Genomic DNA, 24,040 nt, shown 5'->3' on the forward strand with positions numbered 1-24,040 from the left:
CTGTAGCCAACATGAGTTCTTGGACCAGAACAGTTGATAAATCTCACCATTTTGTTCTGTATAATCTTCAACTTCTTTTGATCTGACTTGTTTATGTTACTATACCATGCAGGGTTAGCATAGTCAAATAAACATTGAATAAGAGCAAAACAGAGTGTACGTCTTGCTTTTAAATCCATACAACTTTGATATCTGTACAAAAATTTCAGACGAGAATTTGCTTTTTTTACAACTGATTCTACTAAAGATGAAAATGAAATTGCGCTAGCCAACTCAATGCCTAAATACTTCACAGACTCTTTTCTCTTGATTGCTTGATTATTGTGTGTCACTTTGAATTCAAATGACTTTTTAGAACTTCTTTTAGAACAAAATAAAATGCTTTCTGTTTTTCCCAAGTGTAGAGAAAGCTTATTATCAGTCATCCAATCGACACACGTAGACAGCTGTTCACTGAGCTTTTCCTCAATATATTTAGGATCAGTGTTAATTTAAAACTATGAGTTTTAAATTAACACAAACTGCAATAAAATGTCGAATTCGTTGCAGAAAACTTCTGAAAATGACAAATTTATAAATTTACCATGGAATGTTGCTATATTTTGGGAGGCTTGATATACTTGCGTATCACCTAACTTGAACGCCATGTAACTCTTGGCCCCTTAATTGCTGGGCAAAAAAAGAATAACGGGCTTGGCTTTTGTCACGATGAAGAATGAAAAAGAAACATCATTTATACTAGTAATGATGAAAAAACAAAGTTTAATCTGAGGCTTATTTTATTGCTACAGGCTTGCTCACTTTGCTCTCTCGCATTGGTTTATGAATAATATTCATATACCTATAGCTATTAAGCCTATATAATCACGGCAATAAGTGTACTTTGTACTTGGTTCCGACTTGGTTGTTCCTCCACAATACTCGTCTGAGTTTTAACTGGAGGTGCGGATAGGGTGGATTGTTTTGTAGATGGGGTTGGGGGGGGGGGGGAGTGACTTCAGGGCAATTTTGAATTTGACAGAATCAGTGTGGGCGATAGGCTTTAGGCAGAAGATGATAGTGACGCCGCCACGTATGTAGGCTAGCTGTTTCCAATTAATTCAAGATCAATGCATATATAATTATAAACCGACTTCGGCGTTAAAAAGTTGTCACAGGGCTAATCACGACCGAAATTGGTGAATCTGCAAATCTATGTAAATCAGCCTTCCAGCACGTGTGAGATTTGAATTATATAGCAGTATTCATTTCTTGTTATGGGGGGGGGGGGGGGGGGGTCATGAGTGGGCAAATTAAATGGGGGCGGATTTACTGACAAACAAAAAGTGTGATTCTACTTTTAAAGAATTGAATGGGCAACTGGGTGGTAAAATGGCCAGCACGATCATAAATCTTGTTTGTTTTTGTTGTTAATTGTCAGTTAAGAGAGTGCTCACTATATTTCATTATTTTCTCAGCTGCTTCAAACACATATTCATCATAGACCCGGCCCAATTTGGCCAAGGCCCATTAAACCAAATCAGGTTTACCAAAGAGAATCCTTTTTTTTCTTCCAGAACTTGTAACTGCCCCTGCCCCTTACCCCCCCCCCCCCCACCCGGCTCCCCCCACATGAGCGCCGACCCATACCCTGTCACTTTCATTTTCACTTCATAAAGTTAGATCAAGGAACTCCTTGGTTAGATATTCATGAATCGTGCTGGTAATTTAAGGGGTGTGTCAAATAATGGTTTGGCCTTGGGGATACTGATAAAGTGCCCTAGGAAAATCACATCACCAGGCACGACTGTGCCAAAGAGCGCGGTCCACAAGGTAGTGTTGAAAAATAATTCTGTCCTTCGCGCACGGGTGCTCGCCATAAAAGGTCGTGTTTATGCGGTATGCAAGGTGCATATCTTGCCGAATTATAAAGTCAAAGAAATGGCGTCAACTAAACGAAACACAATAAGAGTTGGTATTCTAACAGGTGAGTTCATTTTCCACATTTCCATTACTTTTCACGATGCAGATTAGCTGCAGTGCACCAATATTCGCAGGCACTAAACGCTTTTCTCCTCTTCAGTCCCACCTGCTCAATAATTTGTGTGAAGTGGGCTCTGCTTGTGGAAATGAAATTCAATTGTTTTTGTCTAGACTATTACTCGTTTATTCGGAGAATATTTTCAATTACTAAATGAGTTTCGCAACGTCTATCTATTTATTTCAATGAAATATGTATAGAAATGTTTAATGTTAGAAATTGCATCAAATTTGAGCAATAATTTGAAAAGAGAGAGAAAAATGAAAGATTATAAAAAAAAGTCTTGCTTATATTTTCTATTGTTTAGTTCGTTTTACACATTGAAACTTTAAATCATGAATCTTGATTAGATAATCCCTATAACAGCTTTTTAAAGCTAAACTGGGATGTAGTGACAGCAGTTGATGGTGCAGACAACAAATGTCAAAATGGTGTAAACTTGTCTACCGGTACTTACAAATAAAATACTTATTGGTTAGTAAACACCTAGACCGAAAGCTTTAGTCCCTGATATCAACAATTGTTCTGCTGAAATGACATCTGGCTCCTCTGACCGCCTCTATACATAGACTGAAGTACATCGTATGGGATAGTGTGTGGAAGGAATGGGTCAGTTTAGGCGGACTGGGCAGAGATGAATGAGATATGCTTATGCTAGGAGATTCTTCACTCTTAACGTCTTCATATATCCACTTTGGCTGCAATATTACACTCCATCTTATTGTAAAAAATAATTAAAACAGAAATATTTACTTTGACTTATGACAGCTTGTTCATTTCCTAAATCAATATTTAATTTGTTCTTTACATTTCAGTCTATAGTCTAGTTGTAATCATATTTGTTTAACCTTCTTTGTTTCTCCTTTTTTGTGATATATACGTCTTACATTTATAAACATAAATAATAAAGTGGTTTATCTGGTCTGTTTCAGTAAGTGATACTTGCTCAAGAAAGGAAGCTGTGGACAAAAGTGGTCCAAACTTGAAGAAGTTAGCTGAAGATACGGATGGGTAAGACATTTTAGATTTGACATATTAAAAGTAGCCTAATTGAATGTTACTACATGTATGTGAATGCTTTCGCTTTGTATTTAGAAACAATGAGGGTCCAATTTTTATTTTTGATCATATACACATTAACAGTAGATCCATTTATTCCTTTGCTATTTAGGAAGATTTGGGGTATTTGGTTATTTTCTGTCCCATAACTTAATAATAGTAATAAAAACTGAACAAAAGTTGGTACAGACAGCATTGTTTCCTTGATTTATATTTTATCTGATCCAAACTATGGTATGGCTATATTCTTGATAGTAACTATCAGATATACTGAAGTCAAATATGCAGTTGGTAACATATTAGGCAAAATACATTGCACTAGATATTGAGTGACATAAATATTTTAGAAGAGATTATTTATATCACACAATACAAGAATATATTGATACTTAAAGCAGTTATAAAGTTCATGGATATTTTAAAGACTTTTAAAGGTGTATTAGATCTATATGGAATTACCTGTAATGTCTGGTACATTTATATTTGTAATTTCACATCACTGTGTAATTCCAATTGATGTATTGATGTATGTTTAATCTTCAAACTGTGTAGTATGGCAGCAGTTAAGTGTGTGATAATGGTGATTACATTTTTATTATGATAATGATCATTGATATGGTACGGTTTGATCCTTTTTAAAGAAAAAAAATTACCATTGAAAAGTGAGTTGTGAAATTAGTGAAGTACACAAATGAATAATTTTCTCATTATATGCTACAACTACAAATGTAATATTTACTTGTAAATAAATGTTTTTTTTAAATAAATTTTATGAATACTATTATGCAATGTCACTCCTATCATATTCTACAGACTTGATGGTGTAATTGTAGCCACAGGAATTGTTCCAGATGAAATTTCAAATATCAAGGTAAGAATCACACATTTTGAAGTAACAACCTCATTGAATAGAATGCAAGAAACAAGATGATGAAAAATGAAATCCCATAACCTGAAATACGTAATCTATAGCACAATGAAGGAAACGTCAGGATGTTAAAAAAAGATGGGCTGTAGACACGACATGTCAAGCCTTTGACATGTGAAGAAAGGAGTACATAGTCCTCAAAATGCAATGTGTCAATGAATAATATCAATTTTGCCTAATTAATAATAACAAACCTGTCTTTACATTAGTTTACATATCCACAAAATAATCCTCAATTGACTGGCTACATATGCAAGGAGAGCAATGTATGTTTACTTGCAGCATTGGCTGACACTTTGATATATCACAGAGCTTAATATTGTTAATGAGTTCAAATACACATCATGTACATGCATGCTCTTGTTCTGCAAACATGTAAAAACCAGCAACCTCCTAATATTTGGGTTCCCATTACATTGTGTCACAGAGCATAATGTTGGTTCTTGTCCTACATTTGATTTATAGAATATTTACTTCCATTTCATTCTTGATTTGTGTATCCCATTAAAACCTTGACAGGAGACTCTGTTAGAATGGAGTGATGTGAAGGAGCTTGATCTCATTCTGACCACGGGTGGTACAGGCTTCGCTGATAGGGATGTCACACCAGAGGTAAGACTTGTGATAATAATAATAATAATAATATTCCGCTTATATAGGGCTTAATACAATTGGGTGGTATTCCGGTAGCGCGTACTAAGTTAGCGCGTGCTTAGTTAGTTCACACTTTTATGGAGTGCCTGTTGTGAACTAGTTTACCCTGAACAGATTATTTTAATCCTTCAATGAAAAGTGTCCAAAAAATTAATTTTGCTCTGAAATAGGAAGAAAAAGATAATATGAGTATACACTAAATTTCAACATAGTCCTTGGTAGATTATCTTTGTCATGAATATTGAAGGAGGAAGATGAAACCTAGCATTCCATAGAAGTGCGAACTAAAATTCTTGTTTAGTCTGGACTTAGTCCCGGCTTAACTTAAGAGAATACCACCCAATGTCTTTAAGCGCTTTACAGATATACTATTACCCCGGTCATTGGATTCACACTGTGTGCAAAATCTCCACTCCCGGGGAGCATTCCTGCCAGGCGTGTGGGCTTCAGATATCATTGGAAAACAGGAAAAGGAAATAGATTAGTTTTTTAATTATACATGCAAAAAAATGAAGTTCATTTTGAATTGAATTGATTTATTTCCACATCTCCATAAAAAACAACATAATCCTTTGTTTTACATGATAAAACAAACAATAGTAATAAATATGAATAACAATTCAGCTGAGGTAAATGAATTGCCGAAGGTATTAAAGATTATACCCATACTTCAAAGATGTTTGGGTTTGAATACCTGCATGTGTTTTTTAATTTTTATGTGTGGCAGTGAGTGAATTTGATGACGTGGGTAATAATTCTTTAAAGCCTAGTTGATTTCTATAATCCCAGATTATCATTACCGGTATGTATTATGACTTGTAATGTTTACTCTGTAATATGAAATGTTGGACTTTGTACAATACTTGTGACAAAAGTCAATGTGTCTGCACAAGTCAAAAAGAGAAACAATGAGAAAGGACCAATACATTTTTAGAACAAATTAAATTTCTTAATTTTTTATATCAATCTCTCTTTCCTCACAGTTGCTCATTTATCTCTGCTTTTTGTATGTATGTTTACCATTGAGACATTGTTATTTTGCTACAGGCCACAAAGTCAGTATTGGAGAAAGAAGCTCCGGGCCTGGCGATGGTCATGCTCATGGGATCCCTCAAGATAACACCATTAGCTGTCTTATCAAGGTATCCTGACTTACATGTACCTATTTCACACTTAAAGCCCCACTGCGCTACTTACAGCTACTTGCACCCTCTATATAGCAAACAATGCCTAATCGGTTACCATTGGTTTCCCATGATCCCCTTTTTCTTATGGTAATTGAGAGCTGATTTGATGAGATAACCACCTGTCAGTGACCTTGCAGGGAGGTATAATACCACCTGGCCAAGCTAGTTCAGACATGCTTTAATGATATGGAATGACATATTGAGGGTTTTTGTATGTCATATTTTAATGCATAAATAACATTTACAGTCCAATCAAGATCTACAAACTTATTTTTCTGACACTTGAGAAAATGTATGACATTAGCTTCTGTATCAAGATATTCAGATTTCAGCTATAGGCATGGACGAGGCATTTCATCTCAAATTGTTTCTCTTGACACAGATGAAGATAATAATACAGGTAATACAGATATTGTGCTCCTTGACCAAAGATAGTATTTTACTATTTAAAGACATATAAGAGATTTTCAAGAGTGATCATTTTGGTAAAATTTGAATATGTTATTATTCATTCTATGAATAAAGATATAGAATTGTTATGACTGCTCTTTTTCATACCCAGATTAACAAATTGTATATTTTATTCCATAATGAATGTTAGGTCTGTTTGTGGAATCAGGAAGAGGACACTGATTGTTAATCTACCAGGCAGTCTCAAAGGTTCACAGGTAAGAAGATGAAGGGTGAAAGAAAGAAAGAAATAGAGAGGGTAAAGAGAGGGGGAAGTGGGATTGGGCGAGATGGACGGACGGACGGAAGGAGGGAGGGATAGATAGACACAGAGAATGTGGGAGGAAGAGACGGAAGGAGAAGGTAAGATTACAACAACAACAACAACAACAAAGACAGAGGGGGTGGGGCCATGGAGAGCCTTTGAAAAGAGAGAGAGAGAGAGTGGGGTAGAGATAGAGCCAGGCAGACAGGAGAGGACACTATTGTTGCAAAATGAAAGAGAACTTGGGTAGATTTTTGATGTATGCAAAGATGATTTATATCATGTAGGGAAATATAAGATAGTATGAATTGCTTGACATAGTAGTATTTTATGTGAAAATACATTCTACCTTGGCAGAATAAGATTTTTGTTAGGGATGGGGCAAGGAGAGGGGGGGGGGGGGGTTAGTTGCCACGAGTATCTTGCCTCACAGTCACCCTGTATCTTTCAAAAATTGTTGTTTTGCAGGAGTGCTTTGGCTTTGTCCAGCCTTCTCTCAGCCACGCTATTCAGCTGTTGAAGGGAGAACGAGCCTGCGTCAAAGCGACTCATAAAGAACTGGCTGCGTCAGGACCACAGCCAGGACCACTGCCAGGACCACAGCCTATCAACATGGTTTCAGTGAGTGTTTGAGGGAAACTAGTCATATGGGGGGGGGGGGGGGGGTGGGACTGATTTGGGATATATAAACAAACTTCAAAATTGTTTATTTCAATCATCATAGAAAAATGCCCATAATTTTCTTGACTTCATATTTTTGTCTCTTTGGACAATCAGCTTCATGTTTGTTTCTTCTCAATCATCATACAAAATATAATACATACAAACATAGTAATAATTTGTAGAGCATATGGGGGTAGGGATTAATGAAGAAAACAAACAAACTATAACAACAGAATCAGACCATAACAAAAGGAAAGAAATCTAGTGGTCTATAGTATAGGGATAACAGTTGAAAATTGTTTGAATTTTGTATTGGTTTGAATTTAACATCTGAAGCCCCACCTCCCTTTAAAGGGATGATAATCTTTGTTTTCAACTTGCAAGGCATGAATTTACACTAATGTGTGGATTTACTTTAATTTTAGTTTGGAAAGCATGTGTTAGTGCTGTTTAATATTGAAGGTTTTGAAGAGGGATGCATGAGCCCAGATTTCAGACTTTTTGTTGGAAATAATGCTGTCCTGTCAAACCGACTAATTATAATATAAATATTAATAATCTAATTGTCAGTAACAGCAACAATCGTCTGTGCACTGCAAATTAAAACGATGATTAATAATGATTAGATTATAATTAATGTCAATGCCAGAGTGGTCAATGCAAAGCACATATTTATTTCATTTTTGTAAACAAATTACACTCTTTGCATTCATTCAATATCCTCTACATATATCGGTAGTGAAAAAAAATTATGATCTAGGAACAAGTGCATATGACATTGTTGATTTAGAGATTGTAGATTTGCCTAGTTTATTAGGCGTCTTGATTCGCATGATTCGATATTCCTCAGTTAGCAATCTCGTCTTGTTAAAGGGGTTGATTATCATATTCAGGCAATACATGTCATCAAAGTGATCAAACGTCATCAAAATAAGAGCGAATTAAAGGAATGGCTGTTGCACTGCTTATCAGCTATTCATATTGTATAATAACTGCTCTTCTTGTTTTCTCTTGACAATTTTTCTCTTTGCTGTTGATGTGAGATTAGGATGTCCAGGCATAGTGTCATTTACATAACTTGCTTTGTATCTTTGTAGACGAAAAAGAAAACCCTAAAGCGTAAACAAATAAAAATTCTCAGAAGACATGAAATGTGTCTTAAATTCATTCATATTTGAAATTCATTTATATGATACCTTACTTAGCCATTGTGTGACTAATAAATACATCCATTTTGGCACATCATACATAATATCTTCATCCTCGTAATCTCTTATGGAACAACAAAATTACACTGGTTCTTAGACAAACTGTGGATTCTCATCAGGCTAGAAGTGGCAAAAAGATGTGGAAGAAATGCGTGGAGAGTTCCATTTCCAACAAAGAACTTTCAAGGAAACTTTCTTTATGTGTATGTTCAGGCTGCTCACAGATTGAAGAAGAAGAAGAAGAAGAAGAAAAAGAGGAAGCACAAACGGCCAAGAACAACCAGCCCTTTACCCAGTGATGAAAGTGAGGCTGTGGTGTCGGCAGAGACATGGCATGATCAGGATAACCTTGAAGACCATCACTCATCACCAGAGAGAGGTAGATCTCCGGCGGATCATGCACACCAGGGCAATGCAAGCCCGAGACTCGAATCAAGTCCCGTCAGTGATGGACTGGATGCAGAGAAAAAAGAAATTGAGAGAGAGGTGGAGGAAGAGATGGAGGAAGGGAAGGATGATGTGGAGGATGAGGAGGTGGAGGATAGTGAAATGGAGGCAGTGTCACCATCGAGCATGACAAACCCTGTCAATATGGACGTCATCATGAGCAGCCTGAAGCACATCGATGACAAGGACGACGAAGACGATGATGATGTCGAAAGTCCTGAAAGTCGTGTTAACGATGAGAGTAACCCTGAGAGTGAGGAGGATGTCAACAGCGAGCAAGGGAAATCCCCTACACCTTACACAAAACCTAGAGTGATGATCATCCGAAGAACATCTGGGTCACCTATTAAGAGGACAATTGAGAGGGTGGATGACAGTGATGAAGAGAGTGGTGACGAGGGATGGTCTTTGTTGGAGAATAAAGATGATGGTGATGATGATGATGAGCAAAACAAAAGCAGTGAAGAGAATGCATCCTTCACAAGAACTAGGCATTTGTCTCCAATCACCACTATTGATATGAGTGCCATTAGAGGTGATGTTGTGCGTAAACCATTGTACGCATCCGAGACACGCTCTCGTGAACCAGACCTGGGAGTCTTTCAGTTCGATCCTGAGGATACCGAGGGTAACAGGGAATCACCAAAAAAAACAACGGAGGGTCATTGTTCTTTCGCGGCCCTTTGGCAAAGCCCCAAAGCAGAAGAAGCCAGCTAAGAAGGCCACTTCCAAGAAGACCAAGCCTGAAGCAATGGTTCATAAAATCCAAGCTGGTAAGCCCCTGAACACCTTCTTGAGGACGTGTGCACTGTTGACGGACATCACCCTTTCACGCGGCAAGCGCAACGTGAAGCGCCACCTTGTGACGCGACAAAGAGGGGACCAGGAGGTTGATACGGGGATCTGGAAGCGAGGAGAGCAGGTGCAGGAGAGGAACAGGGTCGATGATTTGTTTTCACCCACTGATAAAGGGAGGAAGGAACAAGAACTGATCAGGAAGAATAAGCGGAGGGACGAGTACGTGGTAGCATGGTACCTGTGGTGTCCTGGACATGGGAAGTGCCACAGAAAGTGTGGCGGATACGGTGCATGTGTGGAAGGTGAGAACTTCCTACCATTTTATTTTTTAAAGGATAGAATTTATAATCTTGCATTAATTGTAAAGATTGTCTAGCATGCCAAATTGAGTATTATGAAAATGTTCATATTAAAGGTAAAGACCAGTATTGGAAATGCCCCAATTTCAAAAAAATGAAATGGAAGCTGTTATTACCAATCATGTGAAAGAATATGTTTTGACTAATACATGATGATAAAAAATTTGCCGGGAAACCGCCTACTAATTGATATATTTGGTAAATTAGTTTATGTGATAGATGTGATAGATATAACACACGTGTTGCGCATGCGTGCGTAGTCCCATATACATATTTCTGTGTACGGTGCTTGTAACTTTACCAAGACTGGGCCAAATTTCTTATCATTTTGATGATTTCAGAACCTTGCAGTACACACCAATACTTATACGCTAGATGATCAACCTTTTCTGATCGATTCCACAATGTTTCTTTGACAATGCAATCGCATGACCAGAACTGATCTTTATCTTTTAAAGTTTTGGATGGAATAAGGAATACTGTTGCAAAAATATTATTCCAAAACTTAATATCCATGCTAGTGTGAAAAGGTTCTGAGTTTAATAGTGAGTTGTAATATAGAACTGAGTTATAAAAAATAGAAGCAGGACAGATGCATTTGACCTCATAAAAGGCTTAATTCAATGTGATGATTAGAAAATGTATATCTTATTTAGAGTTTGAGTCATTTCCCATAAGGAGCCATTTTTCTTTTCCCCACATGCCCACCATGCAAACACATTTCCGCTTTGATTTTGCTTACCTCCAGGTTGCCCAGGAGTTTCCCACAAACAAGACCGTCACAACTGCTCCGTCCTGGTCAACCTCAAACTCTACCTTGGAGACCTTGACCACTGGGTAGTGACCATCACTGGACAGCACGTTGACCCCAAGGACGCGGTCATCTGGACCCCTCCGCCCAAGGATAAGCTACGTCACGGTGTGGACGTTACGGACTTGATCGTGTCTCACTGCCAGAAGGGAGATAGTTTGGATGAGATCCACCAGAAACTGATGGAGGACCCCGAACTTAAAGGGATAGCTCCCACAAAGAGGAGATTGACTCATTTGTTGTATAACAGCAGACACCTTAAGACAAAGAGAAGGAGCCATGTTCAGGAGGAAGAGGAGGAGGAGGAAGAGATAGATGATGAGGCTGAATCATGACATCGGCCTTCTTAAAAACCTCATTCTCCTATTTTATTTTTTACTTTTTTTTGCAAGTGCTTTTGATCTACTGACAAGCCAACTGGCTGATTTGATTTGCTCAGACAATAGATTACAATTGGTTATAAGATTACACATTACATTATAAATACATACAGGGTATATAAATGAACAGTTTCTGGTCGTAACCCGACATGCAGTGAACAGTTACACTTCTACCATCAATATAATAGAAACTTTTGCTCAAATTGCCTTCCTAGGAATGATATGGTTCCTAGGATATCATGCGAAGTGAAGTGTGTTGTGATATTGAGCTGCTGTAAAATCAGAAATTATCATTTAAATGTGTAACATGTTTTTGAAGTTCACAGGTGGTGGTTTAGATTGGTGAAAGTGTTTCATGTTGTGAAGCAACTGAATCACAACTGTCATAACACTAAATTTTTACAATTTCCAAAAGTTTCTTGCTACAAAAAAAGTAATTCTTAGCAATCCCCGAAAGTTTCATGCAGTCGTGAATTTTTAAAAATGTACAGTTCACTATTGAGGCCATCCTTACATTCTGCCAAGATTATGATCAGGAAACAATGTGATACAAATCATCTCAAATAAAAGAAAGAACTGAGATATCTGTAATCATTGTGAAGTCGCTTGTAAATCAGTGAACAAAATAATGTTATTGAAATCAATCTTCCTATTACATGTACATGAATGGAATGACAGCCAATTATCAACAGCAAATTGTATTCCAAATTTCTAACATCTACAAAATGTTTAACATTTTTATACTCTTTCCAATCAAGATGAAGCAATTAAAAAAAAAGTGAAACAAAATATTGTTTTGATTACATTTAGATTAAAAATGATGACCATGTTATATGCAGGTGTCATAGTCAAGTAGTCTAAGCTTCTGACTGGAGATTAAAGGTCGTGGGTTCGAACCCCAGGGTAGCGCTAGTATACAAATGATGCATGCGCTTGAGTTCATTCTATGATCTGTCTGCACTCGAGTTGAGGCTGTGTGTATCTATCGCACAAAGCTGTTAGGCTGAGTGCGATAGATACACACACCATCAACGAGGGCGGATAGATCGTATAATGAACGAATGAAAACATGCATCATTTTTTTATACAACGAAACTCCTAGATCCTTGTTATTGTTATGTCAACAAAAATTATTCATGATTGTTTTGTGACAGTATGGCTGACAAATAAATCTGTTCAAGAATAGGCCCATGCACACACTGTATTAAGCGCTCTTACCTCTACGCGCACTACTGCGCATCATGTACATGCAGTAAAAAAAACGTGTGATAGTATGGAAACTATTGCACGCTTTTTCATGGAAAAACGTGGAACAGTCTCAGTAAATGAATCGCACATGACCGCGCATGACCAATCATTTGATTAGGATCAGAGAGTGAGTTGTATAATGCCCTTTAGCCAAACGTTATTCTGCATTTGCCACTCTCCACAACTCCACCCATGGGTGTTTAATCAGGACCGGTAGGAAGGAATTCTTAGAATGGTGTGAGCACCAAAACTGGTAGCCTAAGTATAGCCAGGGTAATGCCTTGAGCACCTTTTGTGGTGGATATGATGGCTATACAATATCCAATATTATTATTACTTTCATATGAGAACTTATCCTAATTGTGCACACTTTTAATAATTACTGACTATTACAAATTTGATTGATATACTGCCACATTTAATTTAATTCAATTAAAGTGGGAATGAATGTCATAAACCCCTCTTAGATCTATAATCCCTGTAGAGTTTATTTTTGCATGAATTTCTGATTTCTTGAATGTCAATGAAATATTCTATTAATAAAATATACACTTTTGCAATTTTATGTATTGTCAGTCATTTTTGTTGTATAAATGCATTTGTAAATCACACTGCACGTGCATGCTAGTAAGGAGTATTTAATATTGTAAGATCTCAATACATATTTACTTTTTTTCTCAAAAATAATCCTTTGTTTCTGGAAATGAAATGTATGAAATTCATATATAATCAGATTCTAACATACCTTCAGCAAACACAAATTAAAACGTACATCATAACAAACGGCCTTGTATGTGTGAATTAGAGTGGCATGTGAATGTAAATCAAAAATCTTTGTTTATATTTTTCTTGTCCTGACAAGCCATTTCCAGCACAGTGATGATAAACAATTCAGATTAATTTTAAGACATTTTCTTTTCATGTGAATCCTATCAGAAACATTTTTTTAAAACTTTGAAATAATAGTGTAAAATTCATTCAGGTACTCTTTCATGCGAGTGTTCTTGAACTATAGGTCTGTAATAAGCTGAGAATATCAAATCTTAGAAATACGGTATGCAAACATCCTTTTCTCTTGACGAAGGGAGAGAGGGCAGCACATCCTCTATGCCCCCACCTCCTCATACCCCCCCCCCTGCCCCCTCCCTCCCTCCCATCCACCAAAGGTCTTTTTCACTTGAAGCTCAATGTATTATAAAAATATATATACCAACTCATGATCTCTTTGATCAGAAATATCAATTTAACTAACAGACATTACACTTGCCGCAACTGATTTACCATATTTATTTATTAATTGATTAATTTTCTGTTTGTGTCTATTGGGAGGGGGACACAAATCGCGTTGGCTCCTAACTTCAAGATTTTATATTTAGCAACATTGTTGAATATGACTTACAAGTCACTATATTCTTGGTTAAATTATCTTTTCTTTCCTTTAGAATTTACCAACCGTCAGTCATGGACATCACAATTGTCAGAAGATCCGTAAGTTTGATTTATGTTTTATTTGTCCATTTTCTGTCTCAATAATAATAGTCCCGTACACAAAGTTCTATTTATCCAAAAATTTGAACATCAATTTCTGGAGATTACTCTTTCTGTCTAAAGAGGATCCGAAATATCCATGAAAAATAATCTAATAACAAATTTTCTCTTGAATCAAATACTTTCATGCATTGGATTTTGGAGAAGTTAGGTAATGAACTCAATTTTGGAATAGCATTTCTTGAAGCAACCACTTCCACCTCTTTAGAGATGGGTCAAGATGTTTAATTTTAATTTTTCAAAACTATTGTCTGATAACTTGTCTAATTATTCTAACGGACTTTTGTTACCCAAAACATTACATGACCCAAGGCTAATATAATTCAACAGCTCAGAAATATCAAATACATGAAGACTTTGAAGCACCACAATGTAGAATTCGTGTTTATTTGGGGGGAAGTTTCATTTCATTATATTTTGCAAGACCTATAATATTGCAGCATTTTTTGGAAGCAGATCTGAGCCAGAATACGGAATACAATAGAGCAAGACATACAGGGTCTGGTTAGTGTGGCTCCCCTTTGAAATACTCCCTAAAAGGCGGGACAAAAATGAGACCATTATGAAGTCATGAATTAAATTTGTGAAATATTTGTTCAATCATTGCGCTTTTGGAGTCATTGTTCATCTTGATGCCAACACCATTGGCATGAATCTGTTCTTAATTTCATATTCAATAAGCAAGGCAAGCATCCCTTTCTCCATAAAACATTAGATATTTTAAAGAGATTTAATCCGCGTACTGCATGGAGTGAAAGGGTTAATTTTTTAAACCAAAGCATTTTCAAAATTTCTTGATGTCATCAGGTCACCATGATGTTGAGAAGGTTGCCAGGCGTCCTAGAGATTCCATCTACCCCGTCATCCCTTTGAAGGATGCTCTCAAGATTGTCATGGATCACACCCCAGTACTGCAACCAGAAGTTGTGGATATTAATGGTAAGTGTAGAGAGAGAGAGAGAGAGTAACAGAGAGACAGAGCGAAGGAGACGGAGAGAGAGACAGACAGAGATATAGAGAAAAGTAAGAGAATGTTTGGGGCAGGGGTGAAGAAAGCAACTGGAAAATTAATAAAAATATTAAGACTTGCAGTGAGAAGAAAGTGAGAGTTTGAGAGAAAGGTACAAGACAGAAGTGACAGATATTGAAACAAGGAACAGAATGAAAGGAAAAAAAAACTTTGAATGTGAGGGAGGGAAAGAGATGTAGGGAGATTCAATGGGAGCATGTGGTACACTATACCAGTACTAGTATTCATGAATGAATCATATTTTTGAATACCCTTTACATAGTATGACTTCAAGGATAGACATTTTGATTTGTCCTACTTTGAAATTCAAGTATAATTTCCTAAAAATCACTGATGGTGACACTTAATATACTGTTGCCATTTACTATTTACATTTATTTTAGAAAAAGAAACATGATTAATATACCTGCATTATTAGTCATGATGCTGCCTGTCTTCACTGTTCTGAAGATTGTATAATTATTATAGGAAATAAACAATTGCATGATTTTAGCACTCCATTGAACTGAGCTAATAATCGGCTTTCATTTCATATATATTGCTTTCATCTCTTATAAGTTTTCCATTATGTAAATGTACTCATACTTGATGAATGCAATAAATCAATCAATCATTTTCTCACATAGATGCTTTGGCTAGAATCGTAGCTGAGGAGATCAAGGCTCCCATATCACTGCCTCCATTTAGGAACTCGATCAAAGACGGCTATGCTGTTCTAGGTGAGAATGCTACTACAACATGAATTCCTCATGAATGTGTATTGCATATTAGCAAATATATGGATGAACATTGTATTTATTTCATCCTAAGATTTGCTTATTTTGACATACCTCCATATTTTAATTTGATTATGATTAATGAATTTCAATATTTGTTCTACTTCTAAAATAAAAGTGATCACAATATAATTTCTATCCATTTGTAAATGTTGATATCAATGTGTGTAGATGTTGATGTTTGTAGATGTGGATGTAGGTGTTTGTCGATTTGTAGATGTTTGTAGATATATTGAGCCTTCTATCATGATAAGTGACAATTGGCTTGTAAAACGTATAATAGCAGTGATATGAAGATCCATCTTAATTTACAAATTCAGGTCTGTGTTTACTTTTGCTCCTTTAACATTTAAGAACTTTGTGATAGAATGAAAAAAGGGTACATTTTCAACTTGACCTCTTTCTATCATCTCACTCTGTAATGAATCCAATGTTTCGTCTTAGCTTCTGACGGTCCTGGTGTACGTCAGGTGATGAGTGATGCCATCGCTGGTGATGCACCTGACCTAGAGCTCATCCCAGGTCATGTGATCAGGATCACTACCGGTGCTCCGATCCCCAAGGGTGCAGACGCTGTGGTGCAGGTGGAAGACACGGAACTGGTAGAAGAAGCTGATGATGTAAGTATATGGACCGGAAACAAATTTGTTGTTGCCATGGTAATTTTCTTCTTTTAAAGTCTGTATTTTCTTAGAATCATAGTTTAGGAAACAATTTATAGTATTACAATTAAATCTGGAAAAAATGTCTATATAAATCTAGGTTCAAGACTGTCTGGGGTCTGTTGCAGATGGGCTCTCATGTTTTCTCTTCATGCCTACAAATTTTAAAATGCAACAGGGGCTTTAATTTCCATTTGGAAGGAGGGAGGAGAGGGAAGGGGGGGGGGGGGGAGTCTGTGTCTGTAAACATTAAATAAAATCTACATGTACCTGTAGCCTGTGTGCTATTGTTTCAGATAAAAGAATGGAAAAATTCCTAGAATATATCTTGTTCCTTATAATTCACTCATCTATTGCGCTTTCTGCTCTGTCTATCATTCTCAGGGTCGAAGGGAGGTTTCTATCAAAATCCTGTCTACCCCTACAACAGGCCAAGACATCAGGTAGGTACAACCATAGCATATTGAGAGGCATAGTTGTGACACGTGCTCACGTACATGATCAAAGGTCGATTCAAAGAGCCCCAAATAGTTCCCTCCCATAGAGAATGTCTGTGGGGGGAGCTACTTGGAGCTCCATGAATTGACCTTGATCGCATACATGTAAATGTGTCACAACTGTATCTCTCAATACGCTATGGCTACAACTATCCATCTAGACGTCCCTGTGTAGAATTAATGTGCCAGATCATAGTCGTGATGGGGTGTGCTCTAGTGTAGGTATTATTGACATATCCAAAACTACGCCATAACTTTATGACCATCACTTTTTCTGATGTGCAATATATACCCCGTATGTATTCATCTTTCCTATACTCTACCCCAAATCAAGGTTACATGCTATTACATATCATTAATTGGTACAGAATTGATCCCCTTATCATAAGAATGGCAACAGCCACACAAAACAGTGTAAACTATCCATGTTATCAAGATCAATGGTTTCCCTGCATTCTAGGCCTTTCGGAAATGACATTCATAAGAGGCTATTAGTATGAATCATTGGAGTAGCAATATGGCATAAGTAGCTACATCTACAAATACCAGTTATGAATCCATGATATAGAGATCTATGGTTTCTCAATACTCTAGGCCTATTGGGAGTGACCTGCAGGAAGGGACCATGCTGGTCGGCCCTGGAAGTAAACTCAGTCCACCAGAGCTGGGTCTCCTAGCCTCAGTGGGAATCACAAAGATCAAGTGTTACCGTCGACCAGTGGTCGGTGTCTGCTCAACAGGCAATGAGGCAAGTATAATGTGGAGCACCAGGAGTGTCAAGTCTGACAGACATGAGCGCTATACAATTACCTATTATTAGTAGTATTATTATTTGATAGTTCTTATTTGTCAAGGTTATGTTGTTAGTGTAAGTGGTTTCAGTGATCTTATATATGTTATTTTAGATTGCCTTCAACAAATCAATTTGATCTTTCAGTTTTATGCAAATGTCTTGAATCATGGCCTTTAAAAATGTCAGAGAGGGGGGGGGGGTAGATTTAGGAGGACCACACTAATGTTATAATACCCTTGTCAGGGAGATTATGACCTCTTTTTTTTAGGGGGGGGGGGTATTTTTCTTCTTGATAAATAAGTCTCCCATGCTTGATATTAGCACTGTGGGTGTTATTCACTATTTGGAATCCTGCATACACTTACCTTCATACCCATGTGACTCTCTCTTGAACTTTTGACTGGAATGTAATTTGAGTGCCTTTATATATCATAACCGAATAGTTTACAGAGCCATCATAGAAACCTCCTCCCAGTCACAACTATGATAGTAATAGGATCATTATGCAGACTACGCTTGCTACGGTATGCATCAGTCATGCCCTGTTACATTCATACCCATATTACTTTGTATTAAATGTGTGGGCAATGTAACTTTGAGTGAATGTATCTTGAATGTAATTTGAGTATGATAGTAATAGGATCACAATGCTTACTAAATTGCTTAATGATGCTAGGGAATGCATCAGTCATGCTCTGCTACATTCAAGCCTCTATCACTATTGCTTTGCATTAAATGTGCATGAGTGAAATTTGAGCATAATATCATTTTGAGTGAATGTATATTGAATGTACTTATTTGTACCTCTTGATTGTACAGTTGACAGAGCCTTCAGAGGAGCTTCCTCCAGGTCACATCTATGACAGTAACAGAATCACAATGCTGGCTACCCTGCTAGAGATGAATGTACCTACTGTAGATGTAGGAATTACACCTGATACGTGAGTATTCATATGAACTCTTTAGCATGGTGTGGGTTTAATAATAATACTAATAATAATAATAATAATAGGCATTTATATAGCGCCGTCTATCTAGACAGTTCAATTCCAAGGCACACAAATTAATTATTACCCCGACTTTAGCGTAGCTGCCATTACAGTGCTCTACCTTCGCAAGGAAGAAATTCCTGCCAGGTACCCATTAACCTCACATGGGTCGAGTGTGGCAAATGTCGATAAATGCCTTGCCAGGGGACATAAGTGCCGTGACGGGGATCGTACCATGACCTTTTGAATTTCAAGTCAAGTGCATTAACCACTCGACTACGAGTGTGGGTTTAACCATTTAGGTGGTGGGCTTTAGTCGTAGAAATTTGATTAAAAGCAAGAAGAATGGGACCGTCAAACAAGGGGAGGGTGTAGTAGTGATAGGATCACCATGCTTATTAACTACTCTGCTATGCTAGAGATGACTATGTTTACAGTCGATGAAGGAATTGCACAGATACGTGAGTACTACTGTAGAGTGGGGTAGTAACGGATCTACCATTATTGGGGCCACTGGTCTCACTCGTGGGATGTGAAAGTGTGAAAGAATAAGACCATGAAGTGAAGGAAGAGTGTACAAGTAAAAGGGATCAAATCAAGATGCTACTCTCACTGCTGGGGGGTTTTTCACAAAGATCATAAGTTGAACTTATCTCTAAGTTTGACTTAAAAATTATGGAAAGCCGTTAGCATCTATGAAAATATTTTGTAAAAGTTATTTTAAGAGGCATTAAATGTCGATTCAAATCATTCATATTTTCTCTTATCAAGGAGAGTTCATGTTCTTGATGTGCAATTTATAAAAAGTCTAAAATACTGGAATTTTCGCTTTTGAATATATTTTATTCTAAGGCTACAAATGGCTCTCCATAATTATTAAGTCCAACTTAGAGTTAAGTTCGACTTGGGATCTTTGTGAAACACCCCCCCCCCCCCCTAGAGATGGATGTAAATACTGGTCCATTGGATGTAAGCATTGCACCTGATACTGTCTGTTATGTACAAAGGTCTTTATAGCTAAGTATTCATATGCTTTTTGTTACCATAACAGTAGATTTGACTGCATTAGTCTCTCAGACTAGAGAGCCCATACATTTTTATTCTGGACCATTTGTTCTGAATGTGTTTCATCATTCCTGTCCCTGACATTCCAGCGTCCAAGCAACCAAGGATGTTCTCCTGAAGGCTGCCTCTCAGTCTGACGTGATCGTTACCACTGGAGGAGTGTCCATGGGAGAAAAAGATCTTCTCAAGTATGTCCTCTCTGAAGAACTCAAGGCTACGCTTCACTTTGGACGGATATTCATCAAGCCGGGGTAAGATTTAATACGGTCCGCATTTAAGCCAAAGTGGGGCCATGAACTGAGAATTAAAAATCCTAGTATTTTTTGTATTTTTGTATATACATTGAAACCTGTATATAAAGACAGCTCACAGGAGACAAGAAAATCGTTCTTTATTATTATAATTGTTTAAGTAAATACTTTGGACAATGTTCTTATGAAAGAAGGTATGCATCTGGTTGGTATAGGTGAGGACGGTCTGCGGACTATAGTTATTTGGTTACATTTGCCCAAGGCCTGGCAGTACAGCCGGGTGCACCCAGTGTTCATGAATTTTTGTGTAATTTGCTATTAATTAATTATTTATATTTTTGTTTTTTGTATCATGTGTTATCTGCCAAATAAAATAATTTAAAAAATAATAATAAAAAGTATGAGACCCCACAGATGGTAATTGTTTGTTTGAGGATCTTTTGTACACACAACCCTTGGAGCTTTTGATTAAATGAATTCAGCTGCATTCATTTATATTAATGATAATAATAATAATGGTGGCTTCTTACAATGCACACATGTCCGTCACGTTGTGAAGCTCCTGGCGCTCCAACATTATGACCACTGTCATTTGTCCTTAATCTTATATTTCAAAGTTGTTTGATGCTGGACCTTGGTAATTAAACAAAATGTACCCGACTGCTTTTGTGTAAACTAATGTTATTGTAATGTTTCTATCTTTTAATTAATCTCTGAAGGAAACCTACAACCTTCTGCACATTTGAATATGAGGGTGCCAAGAAGCTCTTCTTCTCGCTCCCAGGTAAGACTTACTTCAGTGTGTGTGACTTTGGGATCTCATTACAACTTGTAGCAGTTGGTGTTTTTGAAGTCAGATTTGATAGATCAAGAAGTTAATACAACCAAACTCTTTCTTATCGCTGTTATTAAATCAAGACTAATCATAAATCTAAAGAAAATGAAAGTGAAAAGCAACATGTTTTATTAACATTATTACTTTCACTAGAATAAACCAGGCTGTTGTAATTGAGAATGAAAGAGAAAATCTAAAAAAGAATTGTTATGCCAGACTGACTTTAATTTCATCCTATTATTATAAGAAATAAAGATGCTTAGCAAAGCTTAGAACATTTGAATAAAATAATTCTTTGGTAGTGAAAAAATCCAGTCCTGTATGATCAATTTGATTTGTATGTATGTATGATTAATTTATGCCATTCTTCAAATCAATACTTAAATTGTCATATTTCATTTAATTTGATATACAATTCTTGTAGGGATGTGGATATCTATATAATTTGATCGGCCCTTCACACATCAATTCAAATAATAACAATATATCTTTTCAACATGAACAAATCTTTGTTCATTATTTGGTATGTGCCCAAGTGAGAGGTTTAAAAACAGACTTCAAATTTGATTTCACACCTTCTTACCAAAATAATGACTAAAAATGTGTTCATTTTTGGAAAGATATTACTGTTTAATGTCTCTTTCCATGCAGGTAATCCTGTATCAGGTATCGTGACATTTAATCACTTTGTCTTACCGTGCCTGAGGAGGATGATGGGATACACCAACCCTCATCTCAAGAGAATCAAATGCCGCGTAAGTCTCTAAGCATATATTTAACCCACATGAAGGAATATAATGCTTTTAGCTTATCCTCTTAGGGACTCTTAATATTAAGAATAACATCTTCCCCATGATCTCAAATAAAGCATCTTTGTCAGTTACAATGTCTTGATTGTTTAACAAGAATGTTGGAAATGTACATTGTTTCCCATTGCTGTAGAATTTTCAAATAGTTCATAAAGATCTCATTTTAAATAAGGACATTTAAAGGTATTACAAAGTTTTGGGAAATTTTGAAAAATGGGTGTATAGTGATTCTTTACAATTGTAATATATTTGGATGTCCCTGTGGATGTATTAAAAACACCAGAAATTTTAGCCCCTAAAACACTTCTGCTTTTGAGAAAAATTGAATATAAAGATTTACCGGTGCTCCCGGTAAATTTTGATAAATTTCAAATAGCTCCTACGGCCGTACAATGGTAGCTGCGACCATGAAAATCTCAGAGTATGTAGTTGTGGTATATAATTTCCGAACAAGAATAGCTAATCAGTCAATTATAGTCAATAAACATTGTTTTATAGCTTAATTAATATCTTGACCTTGAGAGGGAGCTATTCAACATAAAGTGTTTATTATTTACAATTTCATAACTTTAGAGTCGATTTCGACTGCGACAACGATCACTGAATATTGTAGGATTGTATATGCTTCCAATATGTTCATTTGAACCAAATTCATGACCCCATACCAAAACTTTGTATTACCTTTAATGCTAAAATTGACACATGAACTTCAGATTTTTATGATTTTCACACATTGATGTGGAAAAATAAAGTATTCTTCTAAAATTTACCAGGAATGTTACCATCTTTTTTTTACCCATAAAGTAAAACTATAATTTAATGAAAGTTGTCATAGAACACTATCTTCCACCCTGTAATTGTTACCGCAGATGTAACACAGCTTCGTTCCCCTTATCACTCGTGGATTGATGGATTGTCTGCTTCAATAACTCTGTGAGATACCGGTATGCCAGTTAATATTTGTATAAAAAACCAATCTCATTGTCTTTCACTTGTTCTTTCAGGTAATGGCTGACCTAAAGCTTGACCCCCGACCTGAGTTCCAGAGGGCGCATCTGGATTGGCAGTCCGCGGAAGACGGCGTGCCCCTGGCCTCGACGACAGGCAACCAGATCAGCAGTCGTCTGATCAGCATGCTTCAGGCCAACGCCCTTCTGGCGCTGCCATCGCAGAGCGACCAGCAGAAAATGATTCCCAAGGGATCCCTCGTGGAAGCTGTGGTGCTCAGATTATGAGCAGTAGTTAAGTATAAATCGAGATAGAAAGATAGACCCTGTAAACACCATAATAAATCTTTTTTCAATGATAATCTTCAATTCTTGACTGAAAATTGGACAATATGCATTTTCTAAACAAAGGTGCAGTTGGTGTTGATTTCTCCGGCACCGACAATTATTTCATCTGAGATGTGGGGATATGGTTAGGGTTGCCATTGGGTCTGCGGTTAGGTCGAGTGCTAGATATTGGTATATTGTTTGGTACTAGGGTTAAGTTAGGAAGATGGTTAGCGTAAGGATATTAACCGCAAAGCAGTTTTTGCCGGTTCATGTGTTTTGTGACCAGTTGATTATAACAAGATAGAAAGACGGACCCCGTAATCACTATAATGAATCTTTGTGCATTTAAAATCTGTTCATCTTGGTTAGATGTTGGACAAATATGCATACGCTAAACAAAGGTATAGTTTGTGAACGCTCTCAATAGTAGATACATGTACCTAGTGACCTTAAACCAGGACAATAAGGGAAAATCATCGCTATATTTATCCCTAGCACTAGATGCCGGCTGTTCAAAAATGGGAATGACTTCATCGCAGCTTGAATTAAGTTTGAGGCCATTGCGTAAGGGAACAGATACCATTCACTTCATCATATGTAAAAAGCATATACAATATAGAAATAGATTAATTATTGAGAAAGGCTCTTTAGAATGAACCCTGTTGGCTTAAAGAGAGGAATTTTTAATATTTTTGTATAAAGACATTGTGGGCTTCCAATTTTTCCTCTTAATGTGATATTAATTGGACATTGAAAATGTTGAAGTGTGTGTTGGGTCTTAGATAATTATTGAAGTAGATAGATAGCAGAGAGTTGATGCAGTAAGACATGGTTTACGATGTCAAAAGCAAAAGTTAAAGAATTATCGATCAAGTATTGATGAGATCAATATATTTGCAAATTCAGTATTGTTTTAACAGGGAATGTCAATATTGGACATCTGTGTAATTTTGGTTGTGTAGTTATTGAGGTGATTTAAGGCAATGGAATTGTATAACACCAAACAGATTTCAGGCAAGTGATTACAATTC

At 36.7% G+C, this 24,040-nt stretch overlaps 2 protein-coding genes across 2 annotated transcripts; both read left to right on the top strand.

The window, feature by feature from the left end:
• Window positions 1-1,842: 1,842 nt before the first annotated feature.
• Window positions 1,843-23,430, top strand: LOC764940 (gephyrin). The gene is made up of 18 exons (XM_030999114.1): window positions 1,843-1,966; window positions 2,953-3,031; window positions 3,893-3,950; window positions 4,527-4,619; window positions 5,709-5,803; window positions 6,450-6,516; window positions 7,032-7,184; window positions 13,920-13,965; window positions 14,833-14,964; window positions 15,682-15,774; window positions 16,276-16,451; window positions 16,878-16,936; window positions 17,585-17,738; window positions 18,603-18,724; window positions 19,927-20,088; window positions 20,808-20,872; window positions 21,575-21,678; window positions 22,737-23,430. Exons 1-18 carry the CDS (start codon window positions 1,921-1,923, stop codon window positions 22,965-22,967), a joined length of 1,935 nt encoding a protein of 644 aa, XP_030854974.1. The 5' UTR covers window positions 1,843-1,920; the 3' UTR covers window positions 22,968-23,430.
• On the top strand, window positions 9,308-12,245 carry LOC115929594. The gene is made up of 2 exons (XM_030999115.1): window positions 9,308-9,981; window positions 10,787-12,245. The coding sequence occupies exons 1-2, from the start codon at window positions 9,420-9,422 to the stop codon at window positions 11,182-11,184; spliced, it is 960 nt and encodes a 319-aa protein (XP_030854975.1). The 5' UTR covers window positions 9,308-9,419; the 3' UTR covers window positions 11,185-12,245.
• Window positions 23,431-24,040: the final 610 nt, after the last annotated feature.

The sequence above is a fragment of the Strongylocentrotus purpuratus genome, unplaced genomic scaffold (assembly GCF_000002235.5).
Source record: "Strongylocentrotus purpuratus isolate Spur 01 unplaced genomic scaffold, Spur_5.0 spur5_scaffold_5, whole genome shotgun sequence".
NCBI lineage: Eukaryota > Metazoa > Echinodermata > Echinoidea > Camarodonta > Strongylocentrotidae > Strongylocentrotus > Strongylocentrotus purpuratus.

Bases quoted from the DNA above. Each gene is read 5' to 3' on its own strand.
- LOC764940 (XM_030999114.1), top strand. From the start codon at position 1,921: ATGGCGTCAACTAAACGAAACACAATAAGAGTTGGTATTCTAACAG. The intron at 15,775-16,275 runs GTGAGAATGCTA...GTTTCGTCTTAG, and splicing joins AGACGGCTATGCTGTTCTAG to CTTCTGACGGTCCTGGTGTA. The intron at 16,452-16,877 runs GTAAGTATATGG...TATCATTCTCAG, and splicing joins TGGTAGAAGAAGCTGATGAT to GGTCGAAGGGAGGTTTCTAT.
- LOC115929594 (XM_030999115.1), top strand. From the start codon at position 9,420: ATGTTGTGCGTAAACCATTGTACGCATCCGAGACACGCTCTCGTGAAC. The intron at 9,982-10,786 runs GTGAGAACTTCC...GCTTACCTCCAG, and splicing joins ATACGGTGCATGTGTGGAAG to GTTGCCCAGGAGTTTCCCAC.